The sequence below is a fragment of the Sinohyriopsis cumingii genome, chromosome 6, assembly GCF_028554795.1.
Source record: "Sinohyriopsis cumingii isolate HCF-2022 chromosome 6, ASM2855479v2, whole genome shotgun sequence".
NCBI classification, from domain to species: Eukaryota; Metazoa; Mollusca; class Bivalvia; order Unionida; family Unionidae; genus Sinohyriopsis; species Sinohyriopsis cumingii.
The window spans coordinates 142,368,857-142,387,324 of record NC_142966.1 but is presented as its reverse complement, the minus strand read 5'-3'; the positions used below and the strand labels follow the sequence as shown (position 1 = coordinate 142,387,324).

Sequence of the window (18,468 nt, the reverse complement as noted above, 5' to 3'; positions counted from 1 at the left end):
CCTGTCAAAACTTTTCACTGTACTGAAATGTATGCCCTCAGATTTATCTGTGCTACTAACATAATCCTCATTGATGCTATTTTGTACATATATGATCATTGAGCGTTATTTCTGTTTATAATTTCTAGGGCATTGGAGCCAGCCTTAAACACGTTGTGACCAAGCTGAAGTCTCCAACTATCAGGAGACTCTTCACTGACCGTGTATGTGCCACTGACAACCAGGACTAGATCACCCAGCCTCAAAATGCCACAAGCTTGAGAACAAGGGCAGATTACTCTAGAACTGACAGCTTCTACATTATAGTGATATCCCTGCAATAATCTATATCCTGCGCAGATGAAAGTTTTGTCATTAGTGATTCAGATGGAAAGTACTGAGCAAATTTAAGGTCTTCATTCTTTTAGAAGTATGAAATTTGCTGTGCAGAAAAAATCAGACAGTATGTGGCAGTTGAATTTAAAAATTTCCATTTAGGCAAGTTATCTTCCAGACATTTTGACAAAGTTTATATTAACTGTGATCATTAGGTGTTGTGGTTATCTCTGTGTTGTGGCTATAATTCCACAGGTCGTGAGAGGTTGGGGGGGGGTAATTTTTATCTTCATTCTGCTGAAAATTATTTCAAAGTGTATCAGCAAACAGCAATATGTATGCTGCATGTTAATTTATGTCCTATATTAAATGATTATTGAACAGTCCGTAACTTTGCTTGCTGCCACTTTGACTAATCGTCGTTAATGAATGTATTCAGTGTCATGCATGAAGACAAATCATGGAAATTTTAATTCACACCCATATACGTATATCTATCCACACGGTGTTGTCAGAAGTTCATAAACATTGTCATAGAACCTTGGTCTGTATATGGTGTTTATTTTGCTTTACCTCAGTTACAGTTGTTCCTAATTTCTCACTTAGTTTATAATGGTTGAATATGAACTCACATACATGGACTGTAACAGGTCTGTGAATTTATTCCATTATTGTTTCATATTTAATTCATGATAACTGTGCAATAATTTGGGTTCAGAATATGTATTCACTTTTAATATTCACATTTTTATACTCCTGCATAATACTATCCACATATTTTAATTTTGTTGGTCAAGTATGCATTTGGATAATTATGATGAATACTGTATGTACTCACTTATAAGTTTAGTCAAACTGCAAACAACAAAGATCCTGATCTGCTGTAGCATAATGCGCCTGCAGATCAGGGTCTATTTTGTTTGTTCTGCTGATTATTCCTAACAAGCTGCACAGACCCAGATCTGCCATCACATAGTGCACTGGTAGATTTGGTTTGTGTAGTTTGCATTTGGACTTGTCTTATAATTGAGTATATACAGTATAATTTGGCTTAATGTTTTCAACTGTACAAATTTAGGTCCCAGTTTCACTAAACATCTCAACATTTTTTATGCATTTTGAGATTTATTATCAGTAATAACCTGTTGCTATTGCACAGCTTACCCTTTCCAACCTCATTCTTATTGCATATTTGGTAATAGTGATTCCAACAGAATGTTCAGCAGGCATAAATTAAAATACAGTAATTGTCAGAAAATCTTCTATTTTCTTTAAAGTAGTCTTGTCTTACATGAGGAATTCCTCACCTTTTCCTGACCTTGTTTTTTTTTTTTTCAAGAATGAAAATGTGACCTAATTTTTTAAATTAAAATGTGACTTTGCATTCTTTTGAGTATTTCTACCTGTAACAAAAATATTTTTTTTGTCAACAAGATCATAAACAAGGTAATATAAATCCTATAAAAATGTTGAGAATTTGAATGAAACTGGAACCAAATCAATAAAAATTACTGTAATTTATTTTTACAAAACTTGTAAACTATTTACTTAAAAACTTATCTTTATGGACTTTTTGGTTGTGTTATCTAATGCAGTAAATACTCTCATGTGAGTCAGGTTCAACTGCAGACAATATATACCCTGATCTGCAGGGCATTATGTGATCAAACATCTGGGTCTATACAGTTTTGTGGTTGGTTCTGACTGGTAGGTGAGTGTATATGGTAGTTTGTGAACTTTGTTCGAAATTTGTTTGCCTATTCAGCTTTATGTTTCATATTTTTAATTGTTTAATTAATAGTTTGTGTATGTTTTAACAGTATTTCCTGTGAAGTTTTGTGCCAAATATGATAAGGACATTGCTGATTTTTATTTGTTTGCTGTAACCTCAATATTTTAACTGCTATGTAGGTAAGTTTAATAATTTGTAGGTTACTGTATCCTAACTTTAGTTACTAACAATCTGGTTTTATTATATTAAAATGTTGCATTAGTGGATGAATTACTGAATGTACTCCGTCTATACAAACATAACATTTAGGATAGCCTTAAATGCACCTGTAGATTCAAGATACAACTAATGTTCTAATTTGTCAAGACCTCCAGTATTTTGAAGGGACTTGATATAAGTATTTTGTTTTATGAATAGGTATCTGATACAGTACATCATATTTTTATTTTTATTTTCTTGATATTTATTCTAATTTGTCATAATTTTATAATTGGTCAAACTGAAATGGCAGAAATTATAGAATTATAGTACAAATGGCATGCAAGGTTTGGTGGAAAATTTCATACTGAACAGTGAGGATGGGCTTAATTGGTTAATTAACATTCATAACATACTTTCAGCACTATCATCACAATACATTGGCAAGCACCTGCAACCTTTTTTTATGACATCTATTTGTCCATGCTTACTTGCATCTGTGCATCTGTCTGTTAACCTTTCCACACACTATCTTTGGTTCTTACAGCATTTACTTTTTCCAAACTTTGTGAATGGCTTGCTCTTAGGGTAAGGAAGAAGCCTTTCTATTTTGGGGTCTCAGTGTCCAAGGTTAAGATCAGTGGAACTGAATGAAGAACAATCATTTCAGTACAATAGCATTTCTGTTATATTTTAGACCTGGTCCAAACTTTGCAGCCTGTTTGCACTTGGAGTAAGAAATAACCCTTTTGATTTGGGCATCCAAAGGTCAGATTCACTATGACTGAGAAAAGAAAATTTGGTTTTGCACACTAACTTTGGTTCTCCATCACACTCCTGGTCTAAACTTTGTACATTTTGCACCTGGAGTAAGAAAGAAACCTATCAATTTTAGGTCAAAAGGTTAAGGTCACAGATAGAGAGAAAAAAATGACAAGGTATTTCAGCAGAGTTTTTTTGTGGCTTACTCTTTGAGCAAGAAAGAAACCTGTTAATTTGGGAATGAAAATATCAGGGTCATTGTGACTGGAAGAAAATGGTTTTAACATAATAATGTTAGTTTTGGACCACATTGCTTTTATTAAGATGTTTCATTTAAGTTAAGGAAGAGGACTATTGATATATGTAGAGTCAAAGCTCAATGTCATCTTGACTCAAGAAAATGTTTTTTTTACAACAACTTTTGTTTTAGATTCAGTTCCTGGACCATACTTTGTGTGGATGTCTTGTGCTTAGGATAAAAAAGAATCTTCATGTTAAGTTAAGATCATATTGAGTCCAGCAAAAAAAAATATGATCACTAAACAAATTTACTTAAAGATGATCAAAGGTTATACCAACCCCTCCATCTGGTGAATAAAGTATTTAAAACTTAATGCACTTGAAACAAAAACTAGGTATTAATAATGTTTACATGCGTAAGACTTAATAGTTATCGTTATTCCAATTGCTACAGTATTATCCATGTTGGAGTATCAAGATTTTGCTAGTTAAAATGTCTTTTTTAAAAATTGACAGGGAAATTATTAGATTTATCCTGAAAATTTCTGGAAACTGTCATGAAAAATGGTGAGCGTTGTTCTTAGAACCCATATGGTTGTTTTGCTATAGTGAAATTAAAACAGGTCACATTGAGTTATACAGTCCTTCTTCAATATAATCATTTTGCTGGGGTACATAACCTCTTAAAGTTAGGTACTAAAACCATGCTGTAGTGAGAACAGTGTTGCGTACCAGACCTTGGTATAGTTAGAATCAAGTCTGTACCAAACCATGGTATAGCAGGAATTTGTGAAATAATAATGCTTAATAAAGGAAATAAAGATACATAACTATGTTTCCTGTTTATTTTTATTCAGTCTGTATTGTTTTATATTTGATAAACCAGTTCAAATACAATTGTTTAATTTTAATCATTAGTGGTACTGCATTGAATCAAGTTATAATGAGCTATATTGTCATGCAGTACTTTCATTTTTTTTTCTCACCCGCATAAGTGTGATGAGATATAGTAATCATGTTTCTGTTGCTGCCACCAGTGACAGCAGTGTTGTCATCAGCAGTGCTAAAGTTTTGCATTAACATTGTTGACAGTTGTACGTCTTCTATATCAGTGAAGTGAAAACTTTGTGAAACTTTGAGATGTTATCACTTAGCCTAAAGTTGAAGCTGTGAAATACTTGGACTTCCTGTCCTGCCTGTGTCACCAGCTTAAGCAAAACACTTGTTGCATTATGGTGAACTATGTTAAAAATTGCGAGTTTTTAAAGGTCTTATATTTTCGTGCTTCAGTGTCTGTATTCAGCTGAATGTTTAGTGACAATTCAGCATTACAATGGGCCTAAAGTTTATGTGCTGATATGCTTAGAGTACCAGTCTTGATTATCTCCCCTGCATAAGGATCATGGACAACAATGTTCAGGTTTTAAGTTAAAGCTTATGAAAGATGTCAGGACTATACTGATAAACATCTGTACGTAGATAATAAACCGTGGAACACTTATTTTCCTATTGTATTTTATATATTTTATTTTTATTTTTCATTGACATTGATCTGTGCTTCCATATTTCTTTAATTCCTAATATTTATTTTTGACAAATGAATATGCTGTGTACAAACTTTCTTTCCAAGCATAAACAAAAATCGGGAAAGGCGTACCATATGTGCTCACTTATAAGTCTGATCCAACTGCAAACTGCACAGATCTGGATCTGCTGTTACATAACGTGCTGGCAGCTCTGGGTCTATGCAGTTTTGTTAGTAGTATTTAGCAAACCATAGACCCTGATCTACCAGCACATTATGTGATGGCAGATCAGGGTTTATATTGTTGGCAGTTGGACTTGACTGAAAGCAAGTATTTATGGTAGTATGTTGAAGTGTCAGTTGTCAAGCTTTCTTACTGTTGGAATCTAAGGGAACAGATAACATTTAACTCATTAGATATGGTTACTGCTTTCGTAATTATGTGAAGTTATGAACAGTGTGAGGTGTTGGTGTGCTGAAACAGTGAATTTAATCTTTGTTTTGATTTGTTTGAAATTTCAGTAGATGATAATAAGATAATCCTTCTTTTCTTGCACAAGTACTGGATATATTTCATTGTGCGGTACAAAAATTATGTCTAACTTTTGTCTTTTCCACTTGTTAAAATATCATATTTTTGTACCACATGATGAAATGTATGCAGTAATCATGTAGGAAAATGAAATATCCTCTGTGTATTTTATTCTATCCTCAAAATCAGTTTTGAACCTAGATCTTTATGGTTTCTTTGACTTTTTTATAGCAAAGAATCATTAGTAAATTATTATTATTAATTGTATTCTGTGTATTTTTCTGTTTCTTTTGGAAGGTGATCTTGCTTAATTGATTTGGCCAGTGTGTATATATTTTAAACTTTTACTTCTTGTAGACTATTGTGTTCAAGGGTTTACTTCTTACCTCATGTTTATCTTTTTGCTTTTGTTTTATTATATGGTTTAGTTTGATACTGGGTAGCTTCCTGGTAATTGAATCAATTAAATGTAGTTTAAATGGTACACACTGCACCCATCCCCATCCCATACCTGATACATGTAATATGATAATAGATCAGGTACAGAAGTTCACATTGAGCTCACTCATGAACTATACACAACCCCAAATTAAAGTTTGTACTTTCCATTGCCTGTTATTGGTTTTTCAGTATACAGTATCATTTATATTTATTACTCCTTTTCAGAGTCAGTATCATTTCTCTCAACTTTTTTCTGATACAATAGCTTGTTTGAAATCTGAAAATCGCAACACCTTGCCAATATTTGTGAATGCCTCAACAACAGTGCTTGCTCAGACTTGACTTTCGATTAAATTTTAATAAACTGAGTTGAGTACCATATATACTGCATGTAAGATGGTTCCACCTGCAAATAATATAGACCTTGATATGCTGTCATATAATGTGCTGGCATGTCAGGGTCTTTGTTGTTTCATCTATGGTTATTCCTAACAAACAGCATAATCCCATGATGCATTATGCAATGACAGATCTGGGTTTGCAGTTGGATTTGAACAATGAGCACTGTATATTATAAATGTTGGAATTGATTTAGTTAAGAATGTTGTTAAATATATTAATCTTTTGAAAATTTTATACATGTTACAGAATCAAGAGGAACAATATTTTAATTTGAATTTAAACCCGGTTTGTGTTGTAAATATGGCCTAATTTCACCCACATTAGTCAACGAAATTAAGTCTAGACTTAAGAAATTTAATTTACTAAGTTTAAGTGAGACTTAAATTTCAGCCAATCATATCACTGGATTCTAGACTTAAGTTTAGATATAGGCTTTGTTGATGAAATCCAGGTTTAGTCCCAAGATTTCAAATTCTCTCCCATAAATGAGACTAGGGGTGCCAAATGGCCGAGTAGTCTAAAGTACTCTCCATTACAGATCACTCCCATCTCACCTCTGTATGCGTAGGTTCGAGTCTCAGATTTGGCCAATCTGGGTATGTGAGAAAGCTTGCCAGTAGCTTCTTGAGAGTCAGTGGTTCTTTCTGGGGTTTTCCCGGGTTCTTCCTCCACCATTAATACTGGCTGCCATGTATAGCCTATCGTGTGCTGAAATGGTGTTAAACCCTACAACAACAAATGAGACTAAAAATTCTCCTGTTTGATGGGCATGCATCAGGATTTTGGGTTGAGTCAGATTACAAATACACCTGTAATTTGTTGTGCCAGTATGTGAATTATTATGTGCTTAAGAACCGATTCCTTAAGACAGCAAGATTTTTTTTACTTGATTTCAGGGGGCCCGGAGTGGCCGAGTGGTCTAAAGCGCTCACCGTTCCAGATCACTGCCATCTCACCTCTGTCTGCGTGGGTTCGAGTCCAAGGCTCGGCTAGCGTGGGTACGTGGGAAAGCCTGCCAGTAGCTTCTCGTGGGTCGGTGGTTCTTCCCTGGGTTTTCCCGGGTTCTTCCTCCACCAGTTATACTGGCCGCCATGTATAGCCTATCTTGTGCTGAAAAATGGCGTTAAACCCTAGAACAACAACTAGAACAAGAACAACAACTTGATTTCAGGTTGTTGCAGGGACTTAGTGTAAGATTATATCAGTAACCTTTATTTTTTGTTTATTGATGTGAAGGGTAGACTGGTTACCTGTCATACTTGTAAGCATCGTGGACAGATGAAGTATTTTATAATTGTGCATTTCAGGTGAACTATTCTGCTCTGTATTTTGTTGTTACCAACCAACGTTTGGCAGAAAGCAGGGCAGGTAATATTTGCATTTCAATCTACCCATCACACTTTTGTTTCCACTCTTTAAATTTTAACGCCAGATTTATCAGAAGCAATTGGACAACACAAACATACACACATACCAGAGTCTTTGCTTGAGTCCCCTTTCATCCCTTTAATATTTTTGCAGTAGCATTTTGATGTCAAAAGCCCCTAACAATTCCTGTCCTAAGAACTGGGATGGATATACGTGCAATTTAAAACAAAGCCTTTTTTATGTGTTTTATTGCCTTTTACAGACCATCATGGTACCTAACTGTAATCTACCAATGTTTTCAGCAGGTTTTTATGAGTTGATTGACTGTCTTTCATTATGCTCACTGCAAACAGATTTGGGGAGGAAATGTACTGGAGTTAACTTCCCTTGCACTTTGGTTTACCTTTTCTTTCTATGATTCCTTAGAAACATCATGAAATTTGTTTAGCATTTGTGTCATGGCTAGATATGGCATATTAAAAGAAAATCGAGTCTGTCTGATCAGCATTTTAAGAGATGCCTCCATTTTAAGTACAAAATGTGCCCATCATACTCTTGCTCTGTTAATATTATCCGAACCGCTGGTGATAGACGCATGAAACATGGTATGTATTTGTATCATGTCAGCTGTTTTGTCCTATACAAGATTAGGCTGTCAGGTTAGTACTTTCATTATTATCTCCCCTTATACCATAAGCAATTGCTTACTGACATATCTTGTTTTGCAGAGCAAACTTCATTCCAGACACTTTTGAAACATTTTGTCAAAATTATTTATTTTAATATGCTACATTTTTTGAAAGGGGATATCTTGATAAAAACCCAGGAATGGCATAATTCTGTTTTCTTACCAAGGGTTTGAGTTTTTTCAATTTGTAAAATGTACCCCAAGTATGTGATGCTTTTATAATGTGAGCAAAACATTGCCATGTAATATGAATGTATTTTTAACACCAGCAGCTTAGATCCATATTTTAAATGTTCATATTGTCCAGTTCAATTATGCAAGTTGTTAGTGTCTTGTGATTGCACATTCTGCAGCCAGTTTGAATTCCCTCATCTGCTGGCAAAATTTTCTGATGTACTATTTAATATTAATGCGGGGAAATAAAGCCTTTATAGTAAATCTCAATCGTTGCTTTTCTTGTTTTGTTTTTTGGCTTTGCATTTTTTATTTGCAGCTACTGACTAAGCATTATTATCAAATTGAATATAATTTTTGTCAAGCCTGCAAAACCTAAGTAATATAGAGATTGCGCTTTTCTTTTGATGATAGCAATGATCACTTGATTACAAGCTCTAATATCACAATCTGAACTTGTAAATTCAGCCTTCATATATGGCTCATATTGTCTTTAAAAATGGCAGTTGGTGCCCATAAATTTTTAATTAACATCCTCAAATTCACAACTTTAAGAAGTCATATATTTTGTTACATTTCCCTTTAAAAATTCGCATTGCTAAAGTATTATACAAATGAAATATTAATCAGTATTACTAATGATTACTGATCAGATTGGCTCATATAGATTAAACAGCAAGTTATTGAGAGGAGTATTTGACACAGAAAAAAAAATTGGTATTATTATTAGTATGGATTTAATTATGCAAGTATCAGGTGAAGGACCAGGTGTGACATGAACAAGTCAAACTGGGGGTTATGTCTCTGTTGTCACTGTTTTATACATTTCTACATCCTCCAGTACTCTTAAGTCATATAGCGTGTCTTTTAAAAGTTTGGGAATCACTGGACTGTATCATGCCAATGAAATTAGAGCTAAGTGTGTTTCCTAAGGACACACTAAGGCAGCTGACCCAGGGCTGGCCAGGGTGGGTATCAAACCTGCAACTTTTGGATTACAAATCTGATGTTCTCCCAACTGTGCAACCACTGCTCCCTTTTTCTGCAGCCAATGCTCCAGTCTCCTCTCCTTTGCATGTATGCTTTTTCAATAATCCATAATTTTATTTCGATAATTAAACATGTAGAAGAGAGTACGTGTATTACTGACTTTATTCTGATTGATCCACTTTTTGGAAGTTAATCTTTAAAAAGACAAACCAGTACCCAGAATTCTCACATGGAGCTCATTTGGAGTAGTCGGCAATACACAAACTGGTAAAGAGGATTGGTGCTGAGACCATTGGGGTTTTGTAATTCAGACTTTGTGGATAAGATTCAAACCTGGAATCAACTGGTTGTGAGTCCCTAGCTAACAACTAAGCTACAATGTGAAGGAAGGAAATATTAACATTTATTAACAGTTTCATTTGTGTATGGTCAAAACAAACTTGGATTAGTTTAAATGTATTTGAGTAAAAATACATGTATGTAACTCATGAAAATCGGGTCACTGTGTCCAAGTTTTTGTATTGTTACACTCATTGAGATACATGTACATTTTTAAAATATTGGTGGTGGTGTTGGTGGTTACAGATAGCAGAAAATCAGATCAGAGTAACCTACCTTTTGGTTTGGTCAAGTTACATACACATACCAAAATTATGTGTCAGTGAAATAAGACTCCATGATATTGAGGGTGTATAAGCAACCAACTTAAAATACAATTCACTCAAGCATGAAAATTCATTCCTTGTGACTTAATTTGGTATAGTTGAGTTACTCTTGCTGAGATAAATCCACCCAACAAATTTCATGTTTGTAGGTGAAATAGATTTCAAGGTATCAAGGTTGTAATGACTTGTCAGCTGACTATACTTAAGTCATTCAAGCATAGTTTGTCCCAGTGACCTAGTCTTGGTATTGCTTCTGTTACATTTCCTTAGATGCATCACAATTTATCATGAGTGTTGATAAAATTGGTCAAGATATCGAGATTGTATAAAATTTGCTGTAAATAATCATAATTATGTGGACTTAATGTGGGGATGACTTGATGGAGTAATTGAATTGTGTTAGATCCATGAAGATTAATGTTGTCCCAGGTTGTTAAATCTAGTACATGATGTAGTATCGAGTGCCAAGGAGTTATTCAATGCAATTGATAAGGGTCCATCCTGGCATAAATTTGTCAACTGGTGAGTATAACATGATAATGTCATGTTCACAAGAAAAGTTTTGGTATGTCTAAGTTACTCTCTGGAATATGCATCGACATACCAGCTTTCATGAGCATAGGTTAAATAGGTCCAAGATATTAAGGGAATAATTAAATAATGGGGGAAAAAATGAAACGTGAAAATTTGGTCAGCGCAACACTTGGTTGGACTAAATTTTTCTGAGATGTATCCATATACTATACCTAATTTCATAAGTGAAGGTTTAACAGGGTCTATGATACTGAGAATGTAGCAAATGAAATGCTGCAAAATATAAAGGCCACTCAAATGCCACAGTGACCTCGTTTTGGTATGGCTGGTATTGTAATGATGCATCCACAATTTTCATGAGTAGATACATGGTCTAACATATTGAAGGCATAATTAATAAATGGTTGGAAACTCGAGTCACTCAAGCATGACAATTATCCTAGTTATAATATAAATGAGTTATTCGTGTCAAGATGCATCCAAAAACCAATTTTCATGTGTTGGTTATACTGGGTCTAAGTTACTAAAGGCATAACAAATGAATACAACTCCACTAGCAAAGGAATAAAAATAGCAGAACATGCCAATTCAGTAAATTTTTGTCCCCCGTCTACAATGGCAAGGTCATCAAAGATCAAAATCATGAAATCTATGACCTTTCAGACAGCTGTAAGGTTGACTGGCAGACATTGAAAATAACCAAGTTTAGCTGCCATGTCTTAAAAGTATTAGAGGAAAATTATAGAAAAGGGTTTCTAAAAACATGATCACCTTAACCTTGGAGACAAAACCATGACTGTGATTCCTGTGATGCCATCAAAAAGAGAAACTTAAGTGTACAGTGTTCATTCCTGTACCTCAAACAGATTTTATGATGAAATCTGGAACCAGTTACCTTAACACTAAGGATGACCTCAAATATGCAGTGCAACATACCTTTAAAATTAAGGAGTAGAAAGGAAAGTTTAACAGAAAAATACAACATGCAACACAATGTCTGTCATTAAAAATCATACCTTCCAAAGTAATACACAATATGCCTGCTGATAATGACACAAGTATATCCCAAGCTGCATCACTTTTCTGTATATGTAGAAACAGATTCTTAATTTAAGCCTTGCCTGTTTACAAAAAGCCTGCCAAAGAAAGAGTAGGGTGGGGGACAAATTGATTCTGATATGTCGAGCCCTCCTAGATTTTACTTCAAGGCAGAAAATCATTCCAAGTACATAATATTTTATTAATTTTTAAATTTTCATTATTCTATTACATTCAACTGAAAAAAAACTAAGTGAAAAAATTACCATCTATACTTTCATATAAGACACAAGTCCAACTGCAAATTGCACAGACCAAGATCTGCCATAGCATAACGCTACAGCAGATCTAGGTCTATGCAGTTTGCTAGGAGTAATCAGCATGGCAAACATCATAGACACTGATCTGTAGGCAAATTATGCAATGGCAGATCATGATCTTTGTTGTTTGCAGTTTGGTGCCTTATAAGCGAGGACATATAGTATGAATTGTTTTACAATTGTGGCAATTTAGCTATACCAAGCCACTTATTAAACCAGCTTAGCTTGTTCCAGTATGTGAAAATAAAACTCCAAACTCTTACTGACTGGCAGATCCATTCATTTTGACAAGCTACTGATACTGTATATATCGTGAATTCACTACTTTCCATGAGGTTAGAGCATCCACCTCTGATGCAGGAGGTTGTAGGTTCGATCCCTGGCCGAGTCATACCAAAGACTTACAAAAATGGTACTAACAGCTGCCTCGCTTGGCATTCAGCATTAAGAGGTCAGTGTTAGGACTGGTCGGCCTGGTTCAGGATAATGAGACTGGGTGGGACATCATGCTCCATGTCTGCGACATGATGCCCCAGTGCTAGTCATCACTATAAACTGCCACACTGCAGGCATTGTAGCGATATGACTGAAAAATTGTTAAAGCCATGTTAAAAATCTAGATCACACACACACACTACTTTCCATGAGATACCAGTTTTCATGGATTTTTATTTTGTTGTTGTAGGGTTTAACGCCATTTTTCAGCACATGATAGGCTATACATGGCAGCCAGTATTAATGGTGGAGGAAGAACCCGGGAAATCCCCAGAAAGAACCACCAACCCTCGAGAAGCTACTGGCAAGCTTTCTCACATACCCACATTGGCCGAATTCGAAACTCGAACCCACGCAGACAGAGGTGAGATGGCAGTGATCCTTAACGGACAGCGCTTTAGGCCACTTGGCCATTTCATGGATTTTGTTGCTGCTAGAAACCACAAATTTAAAAATCAAATGAATAATAATCATTCAGTGTCAACAAAAGGATCCATCCTCCAACCCGCATGTCCCTGGTCCAAGTTTTAAGCAAGCTCTTCACAGCTCGCGCTCTTTCAGAAAATATTGTTGCCATAGCAAGATTCTGACCCCTTGGTAATCTAAAAGGTAAGTTCGCTGTTTCCATGGCTTGACAGTACACAAGAATTCTAGGATATTTTTTCCCAGTATGTTATACAGCATCTTAAGATTCTTTGCCAAATACATGTAAGAGCAAAGATAAGGCTAAATAAGTTATTAAAAAGTACAATTTTCTTCAAGTGGCCTTTCACCATCAAATTTACAGCCCTAGGGCAGTGGTACTATCCAAGGGGAAATAATCCACTTTAACGAACATGAAAAAGTCACTTTTGCTTAACCAAGTAATTTACACCTATAAAATTAAATAAATTCACTTAACTGGTCCTGTCATTTAACTTATTTTATGTATGTTATAAAGGTAAGTTAGTAACAAGAAATACACAATCAATGCAGTACATAATATATAATATAGAAGTGAATTGTGCTTTAACTTCAAAATAATAGCCCCCTACTTCATAATTTACATTTGGAAATATAATCAGTGGCATACAACCAATCAGCAAGTAAATTTAATTACACATATACAAAAAAAAGTCTTTGTATACTACAATACATTTTACAAGCTCAGAAAATGGTGAAAATTTTACTTTGAGGTTACTGTCACAAATATCAATTATTCTCTACAAATCCATTAACTGGCATGGTCTTAACACAGAAAATATGTTATTAAAACACCTGTTCTGATTGCTTCATTGGCTAACAGATGAACAATCAAATGCTACATTATTAAAGTATGAATGCCAATATTTAGGGTCCCCCAGTTACAAATTGATACAGGTATTTACTTAAACAATGTAAGGAAATAATTAAGACAATTGTGCATCACAGAGGGCCCTGCCTATTAGAAAATGCTTGGCAGAGCCTTAAAGCTCAAATGCTGCCATTTTGTGCAAAAAGTTATATATGCCAAGTCATCTGAAGAAATACTGAATCTTGAAAGGTCATTGGGTTCCATTAAAACCATATCATATCAATGTTTCATCACAGCATGAGCCAAGTAATTCTCCCTCAAATTAAGAAACCATTCCATTTTTTGTATGCTTTTTTTCACATGTACAAATTAATCTTATATTTATCAGCAACATCCATGGGTCGACCGATTTCAGTCAAAAGATGGAACACAAGATTTGTTGACATCACCATTGTAAATGTAAGATGCCAACACCATGCTATATTGGACTGTCTTCTGCCGAAGTTCACCCTTCAAATTATTCCAGCGCCCCAGCTAATCACCAGTATTCTCCCCAAGTCTTATTTGTATTCATCAATCTTATTTTTATTTAATGCACACTTTTTCTAATCAGATCCGCTTAAAAAAAGTTGGCCTGTCTCTTTTCATTTCCTCTTGAATCATTTTGTGCACCAAGTGCAAATGTTGTTATTACTAGATTAATCACTAATGGAGTTTGTAGAATGTAAAATATTTTTACTTTGAAAGCATTCCAAAAAAAGAATGGAATTATAATCAACTTCATTTACTGAAATAAAGGGCAGCACCTCTTAATTCTAAACTAAATATGTAAACTTTGTTTAAACCTAATATCTTAATTATTTCAAAGAATGATACATGTCAGATAGCTTTTTGAACAATTAATTTCCTTCCTTCCAAACTTTAGTTCGACTTGAAGAATGGTGAAATTTATAATAAATAGCAGCATTGGGACTTAAAACACAGAAAACATTGTGGAAAAAGGGATTCAAATTGCATTTAACAACCTATTATGAATGATGCACATTCAGCCCAAGATGTATCCAAACTGCAACTATGGTTACAATAGGAAATAGCATAGTAGTGGAATTTGAACACATTTAATTCTGAAGCAATGTTTAACTGACCTGGAAAGTAGGTAAGAGCAACACATGATGCACCCAAATTTCAAGTTTGAACTCAATATACAATGTGTGTGTGTATGTATGTATGTATGTATGCGTGTAGTGTGTGCATGCATGAATGTGTGTGGATGAGTAGGATATAAAAAGAACAGAATCTTTTAACTTTCAACCAAATTTTATTGAATGTATAAATGAAGATAACTAACAGCTAATAATATATCACAGCTTGATAACGTATCTTACACATCTAAACTTTATTTCATAATTCATTTCAATGCGAAAAATGTATGATGAATTACCATGGTAACATATTAACGTGAACAGTAATGAATCAACCCCAAACATAAAACCCCATATTGCATAATATTTCAAAAAGCAATTCAATTTATAATTTATCTCCCTTGCAACATTACAATATTTTGCATTTAGGTGTAGTATTGCTCTTGAACTAGTTTTTACTGAGTAAGTTACAAAATATGAGAAGCCAAACAAAGGCTATAGTATGCTGTGATTAATACAAAACACACTCATATTACAGTATAAGAAAAGCTGGAATGTTATGTAACAAGCCTGCACTTAGGATACGATTTGTCGTGTACAAGAAAATTGTGCAAATTTCTAAAAATATTGGCTTACACCAAGTAACCGTTTGGTTTAGCATTTTATGGCACTGCAACACAGGAAGATTATATTGCACCAAGGCAGGTACAGTAAACTGCCTTGCCCAAAGACATCACTGCAGCTGATCTGGGCTGATCAGATGGTGGGAACTGAACACAACTTTCTGGTTACGAATCCAATGTCTAAACCACTAAGTCATCAAGACTACTTAATCCAAGAAATACAGGATATTTTATTGTGTGAATTTATTACATGCTTGAGGTGTCTCAATGATAATTCTTACATATCTTACTGGTTGGTTGATTTGGTGCTTTATGGCACAGCAACACAAGTAGGTTATTTAGTGCAAGGCAGTTGGAACAAAGTGCAACACCCAAGGACACACTGCAGTAGCTGACCCAGGCTGGTTTGATGGTATGATTCTAACCCACACCCTTTGGATCAAAAGTCCAGTACACTAACCACTGAGCCACAGTAACTCCTTATATATCTAGTATTATAATCTAGTATTATATATATTTATAGATTTAAAGAGACATTTGTTAGCATACTACAGATAATACTGATAACAACCAGTCACTTATTCCACCAATAAGTTCCTTATTACAAAGATGTTGTTGTAGGATTTAACGCCATTTTTCAGCACACAATAGGCTATACATGGTGGCCAGTATTAATGGTGGAAGAAGAACCCGGGAAAACCCTGGAAAGAACCACCGACCCACAAGAAGCTACTGGCAAGCTTTTTCACATACCCACATTGGCCAAATCCGAGACTCAAACCGACACAGACAGAGGTGAGATGGCAGTAATCCATAATGGAGCGCTTTAGACCACTTGGCCACTCGTGGCCCCTATTACAAAGATGAATAGTGATCATACTTATCCATTTACAAGTCATATATGTTTGCTTAAGTCAAGTCCTACTACAAACTGCACAGACTCAGATGTAGTCAGATAATGCACCAGCAAAGCTGGGCCTATGCAGTAAAATAAAACAATATTCTCCCTGTACTCCTGGAGCATTATGCATTGCCCAATCAAGGTCTATGTTCTTTTGCAGTTGGACTCAACTTATAAGCGAGTATATATGGTAGTTATCACACCAGATTTTCACGACTTAGAAATATTTAATCACAATGATGACTTTAAACTGAAAATGCAGCATGTTATATTTCTTCATTCCATATCAAGAAATATTACCCAACACATGTTCCTTTAATCCTGATGCCTGGTAAAAAGGACAGACAAGCACGAGGTTATGAAGTTGTGAAACATGTAAATACGAATACACACGGAAATGTGCCACATGTACTTGCTTGTAAGTCAGATCCAACTGTAAACTCCATAGACCCAGATCTGCCATCACACAATGTGTTATCAGATCCGGGACTAGAAGATTAGGATGAATCAGTAGAACAAACAATATAAACCCAGATCAACCGTCAAATAATGACAGCAGATCAGTGTCTACGTTGTTTGCAGTTAGACCTAACTCATATACAAGTATATACAGTATGCAGGTTGTTAGTGCTGATGGTGACCCATGTCCAAATGCACAATGGTTAAATAAGAGGTCTGAAAAATGTTTCAGATGATTAAAGAAGGAAAGAAGGAAAAATGTCTGATGAACAGGGCGAAATCAATTTATTCCAATTAATGCAAAATGGTTCATTTGCCAAAGTTTTCTAAATCTGTCAGAAGAAATACTGTCTCTGCTCAAGTTCAATGCACACCCAACTTCAAGTTGCAAATTCCCAGATCTGCTGTCATATAATGCACCAGCAAACAAACAACACAAACCCCAATGTGCTGGCACATTATGCAACTGCATGTCAGGGCCCATCTTGTTTATAGTTGGACCCAGCATATATGCAAGTATATACAGGCAACTGAGGATCTATTTTGTTTCCAAGTGCTGATCAGAAGAACACTGTATAATGGCAGATGAAAGTGTATGTTGTCTGCAGTTGGATCGAACTTATATGCAAGTATGTATGGTAGTGCGTTGGTAAATCAGTTCTATGCTGTTTGCAAGAATCAAACAGTAAATTAAACAACATACACCCTGATTTGACAGCAAAATATGTGATGGCAGGTCTGGCTCTATCTTGTTTCCAGACAAATTCAAATTATATGTTAGCCTATATGTTAATATGCAGGCAGATCAGGTCTATGGTGTGTGTTCTGCTAATATAAGACTCTGATCTGCTGCCATATTATACAATGGCTACCGTATTATACAATGACAAATCTGGGTAATACTATACACAGCTTGATAGATATTAAATTCAAAACTTAAAGTAATGGTAAATTGATTCAGAGATTTAAAAAGTGATCACAATTTGATTGACACTTACATTTTTTCTCCCTAATTCTAATTATAAGACGCAAATCAATCACTCATCAACAAAAATATGGATCGATTTCACATTGTATCCATCAAAGAAATCAGTAATGTGTTTAACTGATACAAAGAATACTATTAGTAAAGGTTTCATTTAGCCTTAAAATGAGTCAAAAACGAACCAGAATATTAAATACACAGAAAAGGGTGCAATATTTGAAATTTCCCAATGTGGATTTGTGAAACAAACCTATTTCCATATCTTTTCCTTTTTGCTTTTCCTTCTGTGTAGTCTTAAAATAAAAAAATAAAAAATGTTAGTTCACAATGAAATTGAACAGAAAAGAAATCAAAATGTATGTAAAACTCTGATAAACTTGTAAATTAAATAATTCTGAAGACAAAGATTTGACAAAATATACATAAATATCACAAGAGGTTACTGGCATGGTATTTCACATTATTAGCTGTCACTATTCAGCAAAGAAAAAAGAGATACTGAATTGCTTACTCGGATGAAATGTTAGCCAACACTAAAAACATTAAACATACAAACACACACCACAATTTATCACAAGTGTAAAAGTACTTATTACTCAATGTATGGGCTCAGACCACTAATTAATGTTTTGTATAAAAAAAAAAATATAACACTTTGAGAAAATT

The 18,468-nt window shown here is 34.7% G+C and overlaps 2 protein-coding genes across 6 annotated transcripts in view; one reads left to right on the top strand and one right to left on the bottom strand.

Annotated features, from left to right (window-relative positions):
- The window catches only part of LOC149798159 (protein Fe65 homolog), a 201,980-nt gene extending 193,333 nt beyond the window's left edge, over positions 1 to 8,647 (top strand). For all 5 annotated transcript variants that reach the window (XM_089963264.1, XM_089963267.1, XM_089963262.1 and 2 more), the window contains one exon: positions 129 to 8,647. Coding sequence is in view for 1 of the 5 variants with exons in the window: in XM_089963267.1 (XP_089819393.1) it covers positions 129 to 230 (102 nt within the window). In the remaining 4 variants the exon portion in view is untranslated. The remainder of the gene's footprint in view (positions 1 to 128) is intronic.
- A 6,343-nt stretch (positions 8,648 to 14,990) lies between these two features.
- The window catches only part of LOC149798158 (protein NSUN7-like), a 128,605-nt gene continuing 125,127 nt past the window's right edge, over positions 14,991 to 18,468 (bottom strand). The window contains exon 11 of the mRNA XM_089963261.1: positions 14,991 to 18,095. Coding sequence (XP_089819387.1) covers positions 18,053 to 18,095 — 43 coding nt within the window. The 3' untranslated portion in view covers positions 14,991 to 18,052. The remainder of the gene's footprint in view (positions 18,096 to 18,468) is intronic.